This window comes from Prionailurus bengalensis, chromosome E1, assembly GCF_016509475.1.
Source record: "Prionailurus bengalensis isolate Pbe53 chromosome E1, Fcat_Pben_1.1_paternal_pri, whole genome shotgun sequence".
Lineage (NCBI taxonomy): Eukaryota > Metazoa > Chordata > Mammalia > Carnivora > Felidae > Prionailurus > Prionailurus bengalensis.
This window is the reverse complement of record NC_057347.1, coordinates 14,525,560-14,540,549: the sequence shown is the minus strand read 5'-3', so window position 1 is coordinate 14,540,549 and position 14,990 is coordinate 14,525,560. Positions and strand designations below refer to the sequence as shown.

General features: G+C 43.2%; 1 protein-coding gene across 2 annotated transcripts in view; it reads right to left on the bottom strand.

Moving 5' to 3' along the window:
• Positions 1–14,990, bottom strand: part of SMG6 (SMG6 nonsense mediated mRNA decay factor) — a 228,616-nt gene that overhangs the window by 161,083 nt on the left and 52,543 nt on the right. For both annotated transcript variants that reach the window (XM_043583439.1, XM_043583440.1), the window contains exon 10: positions 11,463–11,608. In XM_043583439.1, coding sequence (XP_043439374.1) covers positions 11,463–11,608 — 146 coding nt within the window. The remainder of the gene's footprint in view (positions 1–11,462; positions 11,609–14,990) is intronic.

Genomic DNA, 14,990 nt, shown 5'->3' with positions numbered 1-14,990 from the left:
TGCTTCAGATTCTGTGTCTCCCTCTCTCTCTGCGCCTCCCCTGCTTGCACTCTCTGTGTGCCTCTCTCTCAAAAATAAATAAACATTAAAAAGAAAAAAAAAAGAACTAACCCATGGCCCCTTGATAAGACAGTTGGAAAACTGACTATGTTAAACCATAGGGCTGAATAGAAGAGGAAAAATATTACACTGAAAATATGGACCATGCCCTAGCCCTCACAGGAGTATGCAGCCTGAATTCACATAACCTGAGTGGTCTGTAAACCCTCAAGCAGGTATTTTAATTTAGAATGATTATTTTAGATTGCCCACAACAGGCTGTGGACAAAAGCAAACTCAAGTCCTTTTCCCAATTTTCATCCCAGATTTCCAAGCACTCCCAATAATGAATTCCAAAGAAAATAAGAAAAAAATTTTAATTGCACAGGAAACAAGGCACAGGAATGACAACCAGCAAAAATAAGAGCTTAGCAGAAAGTTATCTAAAAGGACCCCTTATTCATAGAGTTTTAAATAACCATGTTTAGTATATTTTAAAGAAATAAAAGACAAGCTCACAAATACGTCCAGGGAACAAGAAATTACAAAAAAAAAAAAAAAAAAGAGTAGATTTGAACAAAATATATCTGGAAATAAAAGCATATAACTGAAGTAAAAAAAAAAAAACTCAGTGGGGCATATTTAGCAGATTAGATATAGCTAAGGAAAGATTCATGAACTGAAAGACAGAGTTAAGGAAATGATCTGGAATGCAGAGCACAACACAAAAAGTCATAAAACTGAAAGAGGTTTAAGAGACACTAAAGACATAGAGTAAGGTCTAACCTCTGACTAACTAGAGTCACAGAAGGGGAAGAGAAAGCATGGGCTGATGTCATATTTTTAAAAAGCAGCTAAAAGGGGCGCCTGGGAGGCTCAGTCAGTTAAGCATCCGACTTCAGCTCAGGTCATGATCTTGCAGTTTGTGAGTTCGAGCCCCGCGTCGGGCTCTGTGCGGACAGCTCGGAGCCTGGAGCCTGCTTCGGATTCTGCATTTCCTCCTGTCTCTGCCCCTCCCATGTTCATGTTCTGTCTCTCTCTCTCTCTCTGTCTCTCAATAATAAATAAACATTTAAATAAAAAAAGCAGCTAAGAATTTTCCAAAACTGCCGAAATCAACTCACAGATAGGTGAAGCCCAACAAATCTCTAGCAGGAAGAATAAAAAATAAATCCAAGCTTAGACAAATCATTAGAACTGCAAAACATCAAATAATTAAAAAAAATTTTTTTTAATTTTTAAAAGACCTGGAAAGCAACCAGAAAGAACAGATTATTTTTAAAAGAGAAACAATTTGACTGATGGTTGGCTTTCAAACAGCAATGGTGAAAGCCCAGACACAATAAATTATCTTAAATGGGGACTGAAGAACAATAGCTATTAACCTAGAACCCTATTACCAGTGAATAGAGATCCTTCAGGAATAAGGAACATAGGGTGGCTATTTTCCTGGGTGGCTCAGTCAGTTAAGCACCCAACCCTTGATTTCGGCTCAGATCATGGTCTCACCGTTCCTGAGTTCCAACCCCACGCTCGGCTCCACACTGTGTCAGCGTGGAGTCAGCTTAGAATTCTTTTTACTGCTCTCTCTGCCCCTACCCCACCCATGCTCTCCATCTCTCTCAAAATAAATAAATAAACTTAAAAAAATTAAGTTAATAATTTATTTATTAAGAAAGGAATAAGGAAAATAAAGCCTTGTAGACAAATAAAAACCGAAAAAATCTGTCATCAAAAGAACTTCGCTAAATAAATTCTAAAGAATATACTTGAGGCAGAAAGAAAATGATCCCAGGTGGAGGTTATGAAATGCAAAAAAGAATGAAAAGAAAAATTTAATCATAGTAAATATGAGTGGATCTAAACAAGCATTTACCAACAACATAATAACAACAACAACAACAAACAGCAACAATTTGTCTTGTAGGGTTTGAAAGGAAAAAGACAATTCAAATACATGACAAAGCAGCTTATAAACTGGAGAGATACAGTATAGAATTTAAGTATTCCATGGCCCTTGTATTATTTCGGAAGAGAATGAAATACTGAATAACCTGACTTTTGGCAAGGTAAGTGTATATGCTCTCATTCCTAGGGTTAATCACTAATAAAATAAAAAGAAACAAGTAGGGAAAGGAGAAGAAAGAGTGGGGAAAAAAATCCAAAAGAAAGTAAGAAAGAAGAAAAAAGGGAACAAAATGGGTATAAGAATGGGAAAGCATTAGGGGAAAATATCTGCAAAATATATATCTGATAAGGGGCTTATATTCAGATCACAGAGAGAAATGTTGAAACTTAATAATAAAGGCAAACAACTTGATTTTTCAGTGGGCAAACGATTTAAGTAGATACTTACCAAAGAAGATATACAAATAGTAAATAAGTACATGAAAACTCACTCATCATCCTCAGTCATCAGGGAAACACAAAACAAAATTAAAACCAAAATGAAATGGCACCACATACCCACCAGAACCACTAAGTAAAGAAGACTGACAATACCCAATATTGGCAAGGATGCAAAGAAATTGGAGCTCCTACACCTTGCTGCAAGGAATGTTAAAATGGCTCAACTACTTTGGAAAACAATTTAGCAGTTTCTTATGAAGTTAAACATATACTTTACTGTATGACCCAGAACATCTACTCCAGGGTATTTACCCAAGTGATTAAAATATACGTTTACAGGGGCGCCTGGGTGGCGCAGTCAGTTAAGCGTCCGACTTCAGCCAGGTCACGATCTCGCGGCCCGTGAGTTCGAGCCCCGCGTCAGGCTCTGGGCTGATGGCTCAGAGCCTGGAGCCTGTTTCCGATTCTGTGTCTCCCTCTCTCTCTGCCCCTCCCCCGTTCATGCTCTGTCTCTCTCTGTTCCCAAAATAAATAAATGTTGGGGAAAAAAAAATTAAAAAAAAAAAATATACGTTTACAAAAAGGCTTTCATACAAACATTCGCGGCAGTTTTGTTCATAATAGCCCAACAGTAGAAACAACCCAAACATTTATCAACAGGTAACTAGATAAACAAAATGGTATTATACCCTCACAGTAGAATACTATTCAGTAATATAAGGGAATGCAGTACTGATACACAGAAACAACATGAATAAATCTCAGACATGTGAAGCTGAGCAAAACACGAAAGAGTACACACTGATTCCATTTATATGAAACTCTAGAAAAGGCACATCCAGCGTATGGTGACAGAAAGCGGGTCAGTAGTCTGCCTGGGGCCAGGGGTAGGAACGGAGGTCAACTGGCATGAGCACAAAGAAAACTTTTCAGGATGATGGAATGTTCTGTGTTTTGATTGTGAACATTAGTTACCTAGGTATATTAATGGGTCAAACTCATTTAAATACATTCTTAACATGGGTTCATTTTATTGTGTATATACTTTACCTCAGTAAAAGCTTATTTGTAAAAAATAAGACCGTATAGGGGTGCCTGAGTGGCTCACTCAGTTGGGCGTCTGACTCTTGGTTTCAGCTCAGGTCATGATCTCACAGTTTGTGAGTTCAAGCCCCATGTCCAGCTCTGCACTAACAGTGTGGAGCCTGCTTGGAATTCTCTCTCTCCCCTCACACTGTGCCCCTACCCCAGTCCCTCTCTCTCTTTCTCTCTCTCAAAATAAATAAACTTAAAAAAAGAAATAGACAGTATATATAAATCCAAATACTCTAATAATTACAATAACTGTCAACGGATTCAGTGTTCATAACAACCCCAAAGAGAAAACTCAAATGCCCTTAAACATAAGAATGGGTAAACTGTAATAAATGAATAAAATGTAGTATTGTAGCAATGAAAATGGATAAACTACAACCACACACATCAACATGGACAGAATTCACAAACATTACATGGAACAAAATAAGCCAGAGAAAAAAAGAATGTAAATAACATGATTAAGCATGATTCCATTTATATGCAAGCAAAACCAAACTATGTTTTGTTTAAGAGGACGTACTTATAACAACACTATAAAGAAAAGTAAGGGGATGAACTCCACAGGTCAGGTTGACGATTACCTGGAAGGGTGAGGGACAATTACCTGGAAGGGTGCACACAAAACACAACAGGGAATTTCTGAGGTGCTAACAAGATTTCATTTCTTAATCTAGGTAGGGGTTCCATGTGTATTCACTTTATCATCCTTTCAAATGCTTTATTCTCTCATCCTCTTTTCTGCATGAACAATGTATCCATTTTTCCCTAGGCCAAAAATAAGAATCACAGTCTCTTCTAAGAATGGCATGTGAGGGGCTCCTCAGTCGGTTAAGTGTCTGACTTCTGCTCAGGTCATGATCTCAGGGTTACGTGAGTTCGAGCCCCACATAGGGCTCTGTGCTGACAGTTCAGAGCCTGGAGCCTGGAGCCTGCCTCAGATTCTGTGTCTCCCTCTTTTTCTCTGCCCCTCCTCCGCTCGTACTATCTCTCTCTAAAATAAATAAACATTAAAAAAACTTAAAAAAAAAAAAAAGAATGGCATGTTGAAAAGCCTCTTTTGAATTTATTTTAATTTTTTAAGTTTTATTTATTTATTTTGAGAGAGAGAGTGCAGGAGAGGCAGAGAGAAAGGGTGAGAGAGAGAATCCCAAGCAGGCTCCGCTTGTCAGTGCAGAGCCTGACATGCGGCTCAAAATCACAAACCGTGAGATCATGACCTGAGCTGAAGCCAAGAGTTGGCCGCTTAACTGAGTGAGCCACCCAGGCGCCCTGAAAAGCCTCTATTTTAAAAGCAAGAGGGATATTAGAAAAGATTGTGACAGTAAGAAACAATGCTCCTAAAAAGTCCTTTAAAAGACAGAGATAGAAACACACAAAGACACTACATTTCCCAAAACAAGAGAAAGACAGAAAATTACTTTTACCAATCGGTCATTAACAATGCTTTCCAGGGGCGTCTAGTGGCTCAGTGGGTTGAGTGTGTGACTTCGGCTCAGGTCATGATCTTGTGGTTTGTGAGTTCGAGTCCCACATCGGGCTCTGTGCTGACAGCTCAGAGCCTGGAGCCTGCTTCAGACTCTGTGTCTCCTTCTCTCTCTGCCCCTCCCCTGCTCTCACTCTGTCTCTCTCTCAAAAAGAAATAAACGTTAAAGAAAATTTTTTTAATGCTTTCCATTGTGAGAGGGAGATTCCCTCTTATCCATGAGAGTAGTAAATATGGAACCTCAACAACAATCTTGATATCCCTAAACCATATCCTTCTGCCAGCTTATTATCCGTGGTCCCACTAGAGGCTCAAGTAGCCTAGGAGAATTCTGACCCCCCAACTCCTTCATCTCTACTTGCTCCTCTTCAGTCTCAAATCAGACTCCAGGATCACTTTTTGCATCAAAGAACAGCAGCTGCTCAGATTTTGGCGGGGTATCAGGGGATGCTTTCATTGTTTAACTGTCTCAATTAAGTCCAGGGAAGTTTTTCTGTCTTCTGATAGGGAAGGCTGGACACTTAAGACCTGGGTGTAATTTATGTAATTTACAGCCATGCAACCTTGATTAAGTTACTAAAACTTTCTGTACCCTTTCAGGTCATCTATAAAGTAAGTTACAAAATATCTGTCCCACCTGTCTCAGACAGCTGATAGGAGAAATCAAATGAAAATACATACATAGTAACTATAAAATGTCATCAAGTATTAACGCGGTGTCGTTTTGTTGTTGCTGTTATTGGTCACTACCTCTGAAAGCCACAATTCTTCCTCAGACCATCATCTAGTTGATTAGGATACAAAGTACAACTTACTCCCTCTAACCACATCCCCAGAACACACCTACTTCCCCTGTGTCTTCAACACATAGTACCTATCTGGCCCGAGTCCCCTGTAACCTACCCATTTAGAATTTTTCTCCCCAGGAAAAGCTTAAAGAGAACTCAGGAAAGGCAGCTGGAAGTCCTGCTGCCAACATTCCGGTCAGTAATGTCTTCCTTTCAGAACAAGTTCTTCATGGAGCAAAAGAAAATCAAATTGGGAAGCTGTAAAACGGCAGGAGAGATGAGCTATCTGGCCCATTTCAGCTCCCGGGTTATGATGGGATGTTACACGTCAGCACTCCAAACCAAAGAACCAAAGACACCAACCCACAGTGTCACACTGGGGCAAACACAGAAATCATTTCTTCAACTGACACGTAAGAGGCTTACTTTTGTTGATATGACTGAATTTTCTCATTTCTTTAGCTTTTCATAACTGTTTCTCTTTCCCAGCCTAAAGTAACAGTCGTTCTAAAAACAAGGACCCTGGAAATCAGAGTCAAGAAAGATAGGGAGGTCTCTTGACATACTCACTTCTTTAACTTTTCCTCTTTTCCAGGGAATTCTAAGGGAAGAAGGCTGTGCTAAGCAACCTGTTGATAGTTATATCTCCCCCAGAGGGATAGAGGGCATAGCTGAAGGACGTGTCCTCCTCTGGCCTGCCTTCTAAAGCCTAGCCTCTTCTGACCTTCAAATCTATTTCTCACAAAAATTTGTTGGCTAAGCTGGCTCTCTCTTTGTTAATTTACTCTAAACTGAGCAGTTCGGAAAGTGAAGGTCAGGCAGTGCTGATTACCTGGAGAAATCTACCCATAGATCCTTTAGGAGAAAAAGCCCAAGGGCTTCTAGCACTAGAGATATAGAAGGAGAAATGAGAGGGACAGTTTGTACAGCTAAACTCAAGCCTAACCCCTTATGAAAGGTGGATTTCCTGTACAACTGTTCTGACAAGCAGAGGATTAGGCACTTCATACATTTTGCTTTGGTAAGAGACTCAGACAGAAGTGAACCGCCACAGAGGAGCAGACTGCTGTACTCAAGGGCTGTAAGGTGGATGTAGCTGGAAATCAAAGGAACTTTGGTTGTGAAGCAAACTTCTCAACTAGACTCAATTTGCATACACAACAGCAGCCTGAAGGGGTGGGTCTCCACCTCAAGCATCCCAACACCTAGGTTAGCCACTATCGGTCCTAGCTGTGACTCTCCATCCCTTTGGAGACACACATGTGGCACTCCCCCTACCGCCTCCAATTTAGGATTCCTAACAAACCATAAGAGCAAGCCTAAATGGTAACGCCAGTCCAGCCCTACCTCAATCCCAGCCCCTACATGTTCCCAAAAGCAGGGAGCACCGACGGCACACACAAGAAGTGTCTCTTGGGTGCCCTCTTGCTGCCACCAGAGCACCATTTCTGCAGGGCTGAAATGGAGGCCTAGTCTACGAACTGGCGGAGGAGGAAAAGGAGGAGGAAAAAGAGGGGGCCAGGGCACAGAAAAGGGAAGTTATTCCAGTGGTGGCCAATGAATAACATCCAATGATTTATAGGAAGTATAATCCAATAATACAGTAAAATAAAACAGTGTGTGCCTGAGATGGTTTTGATTCCAGGAATTATAAAACATATTTTTTTTTAAAAAGAGAGAGACCAAGAGGGGGTGAAAAAAAAAAAAAGGAAGTGGGGGGAAGGCCAGATTGGACCAAATTGGGCACAGATGGGGGATGCAATGGGTTTCAGTGATGCCCTACCACAAACGTTGCTTCAATTATTCCTCTTCAAGAAACTCCAGTTTATTTCCTTAAATTACAAAATTAAAAAAAAATTAAAATTCTTGGAGTGTTTGTGGTTTAGATCAACAGTTCACCCTCCAGCATCACGTCAGTCAGTCAGATGGCCACTGAAGTGTTAAATGCTGAGGCACGTGGAGAAGCCCCATTTCTCCCTTCAGGCTCAAGAATGCTGTAGAGACATTACCAATTGTGACATCACTCTGGGAACCACCTATCTCACCACCACCCATCACTCGCCAAAGGACAATTTTGGACATGGGCCAAGTAAGGAACACACTGTTCAATGAGAGCTGGCTTTCCCAGAACTATGGCCGCCTTCATCCATGCATTCAACAAAGGCTTAGTGCCTAATAAATAGCAGGCACTTTGCTAGGAGCCCCCAAACATCCTTCAAATTCATCTGTCCCCAATCACTTCTGTGCAGGATTCTAGACTCTCTGGTTCCACTGAAGCAGAATTTTTGCAAAGGGTCCATATGAGAGGAGGAGATAAAGGTCTCCCCCCACCAATGGCCCTCAACCCATGCATGTTTTTTTTAAGATCTTATTTTTAAGTTATCTCTATACTCAACATGGGACTCGAACTCACAGCCCTGAGATCAAGAGCTGCGTGCTCCACCTACTGAGCCAGCCAGGCATCCCTCAACCCGCGAATTTGAAGATCAATGCTGAGATTGGAAAGTTTAGATAGATTTTAAATGATGTGGCAAAACTCAATTTATTTTCCCCTGTGCAAAGAGGGCAAATCTGACCTTCATCTTCCACCTTCCTGAGCGCCAGGGTAAACTATAACCTAGGAAAAGGGGAAAGATGCCTTTAACTCACCACTTGCTAAGTTTTTCTCCTCCATTTTAACTTGGGAGGCATCCAAAGCTTTTAAACAGTTTTGTGTCTCTCTTGACCACAAGGAAAGCACATTTAAAAAGTAATCACACTATAGAGTTAGTAACAGTATCATTTCTATCCCTCAACTATTGGTATTTTGAAAAGAGGAGAGCAATACAAGGGTGGCACTGAACACACATACACAGACACACAAAAATGAATTAGAGGCATTAACAAAGAACATACTTTTTAGTAAGGACGTCCCTGTTGTTCTTCAAATCACACTCCTAAGGTACCACATCTACAAGGAAGGCCCAGGCACAGACTGAAAGGATCGCGACTGCCTTGGGGGCCACAGATCACCTCTGCTTCAGGCTGGAATGTTCCTTCTCCACAGAGTCCAGGAACTGACATACGCAAACACCCACCCAGAAGGACATGTCCAAGAAGGAATGGAAAGAAAAATGATGGCCCAGATGTTCTGTAACTTGCAGTGACTGCCAAATCACCAAGACCCCAAGCACCTGGGAGGGCCAGGCAGCATCAGGCCCTTGCTTCCCGGTCTCAGACAGTCAGGGTTCCGTGTCTGGGTGGCGATTCTGACAGCAAGCAGACTGGCCTGGAGAGAAGCCTTTAGAAGGGCACCAGCTGACAGGACTTGCGGGCTGAACACTCAGGGCTGATTTATCACTTCCTTACTCATAAAAATGTGATTCAAACTGCTGCTGATTAGTGAAGGATTTAAATCTTTACCCTGTCCCCAACCCCCTTCCCTCTCCACCCCCGGCACAGATGCTGCTACTCAGCCACAACACCCCCTTCTTGCCACTGTCCGTGCAAGCACAGCACAGGGGCCCAGAGAAGATGACTCATGTGCTGGGAAATGGAAAAGTGCATCTTCCCACCAACCAGCCCCGCTGAGTGCTCTGCTCACCCCTCTCCCAATGGCAGCCCACACAGTGGGGTCTGGACGGCCGCCTCAACTGCACACCGGGTACTTGGCAGCACGTCCGCAGAGCTCTCTGTCCCAGCTGAGTGTTATATCCTGTGGCCCGGGCTGTTTTTCCCTGAAACGCTCTTGGAGCTTCTGACCACCTCAGCTCCTACTCCCCTTGGCCCCAGCTGCCTCATGGAGGTAAGCGTCAGGACGAGGCCAGAAACGAGAAGGTTTCTTGAGAAGGTTTCTTGAGAAGGTCTCAAGTCAAGCACAGGTTTTGACATGTCCTTCTTGGCTAGCGGGTCCTCATTATGACTGACCACGGATGGAAGAGTCCTAAAAAAAAGAACCTTGGCCTGAAATGGGAGAACCACCTATTTTCTTCTTTCTCCGTTCTCACCATCTCACCTTCCTTTCACCCATATTTTCTTAACCTTTACGTAACAGCAGCTACAAGAAAAGGACTCACTCGTGGCCTATGAAAAGGCCAAGGCATTCCTTTTCACGGAGCAGAAGCTGCTGACAACAGATGCTTCACAGGCAAGAGTTGCAGGTCCTTTACATTCACACCTCCTGAGACCACAGGTCACCTGAGGCCGGAACCACACCTTGGCAGAGGCTGCAGTTCTGTGACAGGCAACTCCCTGAACTCCGTGTTGCTGCTGGAGGGAAGCAGGAAAATAAACAGGAGGGCATCTCCCGAGTCTGGTGAGCCTCCCACTCGACAGAACCAGCAGAGCAACGGTGAAGGAATCAATCCCCTCCCCTTTGGACTTCAAGCCTCACGATGACAGCACTTCACAAACTTTATTTCCTCCTTCCTGGAAACTCCTGCTGCCTCCTCAGGAGCGCGTGCTTCCTCAGAGGTATTCTCAGAAATAACGAGCCAGCCTCAAAAAGGCACCCAAGCCTCTGCATCTCGACTTCTTCTGGGAATTCTAAATGCTGTAGCAGGCAGCACAAGATGAGAAAATCCTCTAAGATTCAGATATGACTGAAAACGCAGGCGGAGCAGCAGAGGACCTTGCAGAGTGTCCCAGGAGGAGCCAAGTGCCGAGGGCAAGTGTGGCATACACTCTCATCTGCGGAGAAATCCACTCCCACCCCCCAACACCAGAGAGCTGAAGCATAACCCCCAAACACAAATGGGAAGGGAAGTAAATCGACCTCAGAGGGAGAAAGCACTAAGAAGAGATATAACAAGAGAACTGGCAACACTCTGTCCAGAAAGGCCAGGTCTGTTTTACAACAGAGTCTGCACGGGACAAATCCCACTTCTTGGCATTTCCGATAACAAGCGCTGAGACCAAACCGTCTCTGTCAATGCTCCAAAACGGTTCTTTGGCAGCATGGACCAAATAAACACACAAAACAATGTCACCCTCGCGCTGCATAGCTCCGTCAAGTCAAACCACATCATCCTTACCTAAGTGGGGTGGAGGGGAGGGATCCTGGTAACATCCTTCAACAGTGACCTGGTCCTCAGAACATTTAAAACTCCTGCCAATCAGCCCCTCCCTCCCCAGTGTTAAAAACCCCAGTGTTCAGAAGAGCATTTCAGAATGCACACCAGTATGATAGCCAAATTCTGGGCCTGGTGATTTTTGTGCTTCCAGCTTGAGTCACCAAAGCTCATCAATTCACTGTTCGTACTCCCTGGCAGGCTCCCACAAGGGATAGCCCATAGGGAACTAGACTTTTCCATATCGAACAAACAGGGTACATGAGTCCAGAAACAGCTATTCCCAATCCCTGCCAAGCGTATGGTCTCGGCAATGAAACATTTCAGCAATGCCTCTCCCCTGGGAGAGGCTCTGGATCTGCAGCCTCCAAGAGGCCTTGCTGCTGCCTTCAGCATGGCCAGATGTGCAACAGCATCTCTGGGTTTGCAAATTAAGCTCCATACCCATGATTCCCTCCTTTCATCCCACCCAAGCACTAGAGAGTCATACAGATTTCAGAGAGTAGATTGAAAATCAGAGAGACACTGATAGAGAAGTGTGTGTCTGTGTGTGTGTGTGTGTGTGTGTGTATCAGGTGAATGGAGTGATATGGTACCATAGGAAAGAAGCTAGATTAATCTTTACCTGTGTAGATAAAGAAACGAGACAGTCCTTACCTTTCAACTGAGAGTTGTGCACAGCGAACATGTTGATGGTCATAAGCTGCAGCATGCGGGTACTTCCAATTGGAGAGGGGCTATGCTGCAGCAACACCTGGAACTCCTTGAGGACCTTCTCAGCCACCGCAGGGAATGTCTCCATCCTACAAACACAGCCAGCTCATTCAGGGAGGTATGTGCCCAACAGCAGTTGGCGTGTACGCTCACACACAAAATCGGCGCCCCCCCCCCCCCCCCCCCCCCCCCCCCGTCCCATCCCACGGTGTCTCTCTGAAAGCAGACAACTAATGCCTAGGACGTTTTCTTTCACAAACCTTCCTGGTATCCTAAGGTGGCGACCACATTTAAGAGAAAGAATTGATCAGGGATGGAAACAACTCAACCTCTGGATAAGTTGCTCTGAGTTATTATGCTCTGGTATGCTATTTCCTAACCCCTGGCAGTAAGTGGATTCAAGCTGAAGTCAAAGTTTCTCTGTGAAACAATCGGTTTTTGTGAACAGTGAACGAATTTTCTTTAAGCTCTAAAACCTACATATTCCCCAAACTCTCTGGTATGAAAACTATTCTATAAAAAGAGGTTCATGAATCTAGCGAGTCCTCACTCGAGGCTTCGCTTCAGGAAACCAGACCGAGCTCTGCTGCTGTGTTTCAGGTGCTATCGCACTAACTGCTCTACCTAAGGATCCCAAACTTCCCCTTGAAGAATCCCTAGCCCAAGGGCCCTACTGATGTGTTTCAGTCTTTCCTGTGTTGCTGTCCTCCTCCCTCTCACAAGCCTCTGCTCATCAGGGTCTGTATGTTTTCAGGCCAGTGGAAATATAATGCCCTGGCCAACTGCCACTCCCAATACAGGAAGAGCCTGTAATGTAGGGAGGTAGAAATCCAGCCAGTGACCTAGGGCTCCTAAAGAGAGGTCATTCAAACCACTGCTTGCCAAATGTGGCCACTGGATCCCAAACAGTGGTGCATGCCTGGAGCTCCTTTGGCAACATGAACAAACCACAGCCCAAGTCCTCAGAAAATAAAAAGCAAATTCAGACTTGGTGCTAGAGAGAGAAACCAGGCACATGGGCCTTAGAGCCATGCCGAACAATTCGTGGTCAGCGAAGTATCTTTTATCCATCCTCAACCCCCACCCCCCCCCCCAAACAAACAAACTCCTTGTGGTACACTGGGGTAGGGGGGTGGGAGTGAGGAATAGCTCCAGGCGGGATTAATAAATAGCTTCTGGAAAGCCACAGGGAAGGGAATCCTTCTCAAAAGATACAACAGTTTCAGGTCCTAGAGAAAGGTGCTCCTGGTTTCACCTGAACCTTGGCCCTTTCCCCACTGAATAGTAGCCTCCATGGGTTAGGAAAGAAGCTCCAGAGCTTTCTGGCATTTTAGCAATCTTCATTCCTTGCCCTTGGATGGCAACTCCTATTACTGACCTCCTGGTACCCAGGAGTCATGCCACAGCTATGGGTCAATTACAGTTTATACTTCAGTTCCCTTCTCTGCTGAGCTGTCCTCATTTTCATTGGCACAAAACATGCCATGTATTTGCTTTTTTCCCCAACGTGCCATTTCAGTGCCCCTCCTCCCCAAAAAACAAGAGGGGAAAAAAAAGAACCTTGTTTTTCCTTCCAGAAGTTTCAGAACCATTAAAACTCTTGGTAGGTTTGGAATGGCAGAGAGTGATATGTTTGGGGCTGGAATGGATCCATTTTTCCCCATGGGCTGTAACAAAGGTTTCATTTTAAATCTTGACACTGTGCAGCACTCTTTCTGGTTGGAGGTGGGGAGGGGGCTAGCACTTCTCATTACGAGAATAGCAGTGTTCACTCTGCTTGAAAAGCAGCCACAATGGGCAAGTTTCAGAGCCATGTGTCTCCGTGTTGAAAAGCAGTAGAGAGCCAGCACGGAATGACATGACAGAAATGTCACGTGGGACAGTCCTGCTTCGAAGCTGTGTCTGAGGAAGCCTCTTCCCTGGGGTGGAAATTGAAACAGATCCATTAACTCCCTAGGTCAGACTGGAATCTCAAATGAGCACCAGGTCAAATGTCCACATCTTTTTTTTTTTTTTTTAATTACAATAAAATCCTCCCTTTGCCTTTCAACTAGTTCAACATGATTAAAACAAAAGTAAACATCAAATACATAAGGATATAAATTAGAATACTTCAATTCTGAGCTACGAGAAGGAAGATGAATCCACTCAGACTACATCAGCTCAGGCAGTAACTGAGGGACGCACAGATAAAAGATCTTTCCTCTGGACTCAATCACAGGGTTTCTAGTTCCCAATTTTGTCACTAAATTGCTGATTTTGGCCTCAAACTACCTGTAAGCAGTTTTATGTTTCTCTTTGCTCCACCCATATCACAGAACAAAAATTGTATTAAAGTGGAGATAAATACAACATACGATTTATGTTTAAAGTTTTATAAAATTATAAAAGCAGCAGCAACAGTAGCAGCAGAGGAGGAAGACAGAAAGCATAAGATGATAATTTATAACAGCAAAAAATTGGAAACAGCCTAAAATGCCCAACAATAGCCGATTATTAAGATGGCACATCCATATAACTGAATTCTATTTTTTAAAAGTTGTATTACATTTTTAATCATGTGGGGGTAAGTTCAGTATATATTAAATGAAAACAGTTTTAAAGTAGTTTAATATCCCTTGTTAAGCATATTTGTAAAAAAAAAAATAAATGTGGGGGGGATATGTATAGAAAAAAAAGATAAAAATATATGCCAAGTGTTAAGGATGGAGAGTTATCTCTGGATAGTGAGAATATGGGCAATTTTTTATTTCTTCTCTTGTTGGGCTTTCTTAGTATTTTACACCGAGCACTATAGGCAGTAAATAGATTTTCCCTACAATGAATACGTCTGGCCTTTGTATATAAAACATTTATAATTTTAAAAATAAATCAAGACATAAACATTGCATTTTTCACAATTCAAAGACCAAAATAAATATATCAGGCTTTGAATTCCAAGAGACCTTGAAGTTGTGCAAACAGCGTGACTAGGCAAGTAAGTAAAAGTTAAAGTGGTAACTTTAACCAAGGCAATAATGGGAGGCAAAATCATTCTATTTGTCACAAATCAAAAGTCCACAGGCTGCCGGCTTCCCAACCTCTCTCAGGGGAGTCAAGACGCAGGTCTGATCAGCCTCTCACCAGGAAAGCAAGTGTCTGTGAGGAACCATATGGGATCCCTGACTCAATCCCTCTCCTGCGCCTGAGAGGATTCGGTCCCTATCCTTAAAAACTGCCGAAGATACAATAAATTTCAGGATGAGTGTTTACAGACTGCTTTCTGAAATGATCTCTAGAGACACCCTGTCTCATTTGAATGGCCGTTTCAAGAAAGTTGTCTTGCAGACAACACTGGGACCTAAATCGGGAGTGACTCAGTGACTAACTGGGCAGGACCCAACCTCTCCAATGCTGAGGAACACAGAGGGGCTAGATGACACTCTCTGCAGAAAAGAATCAAGCTCCTTAACTTTTCTCAACTTCTTAATT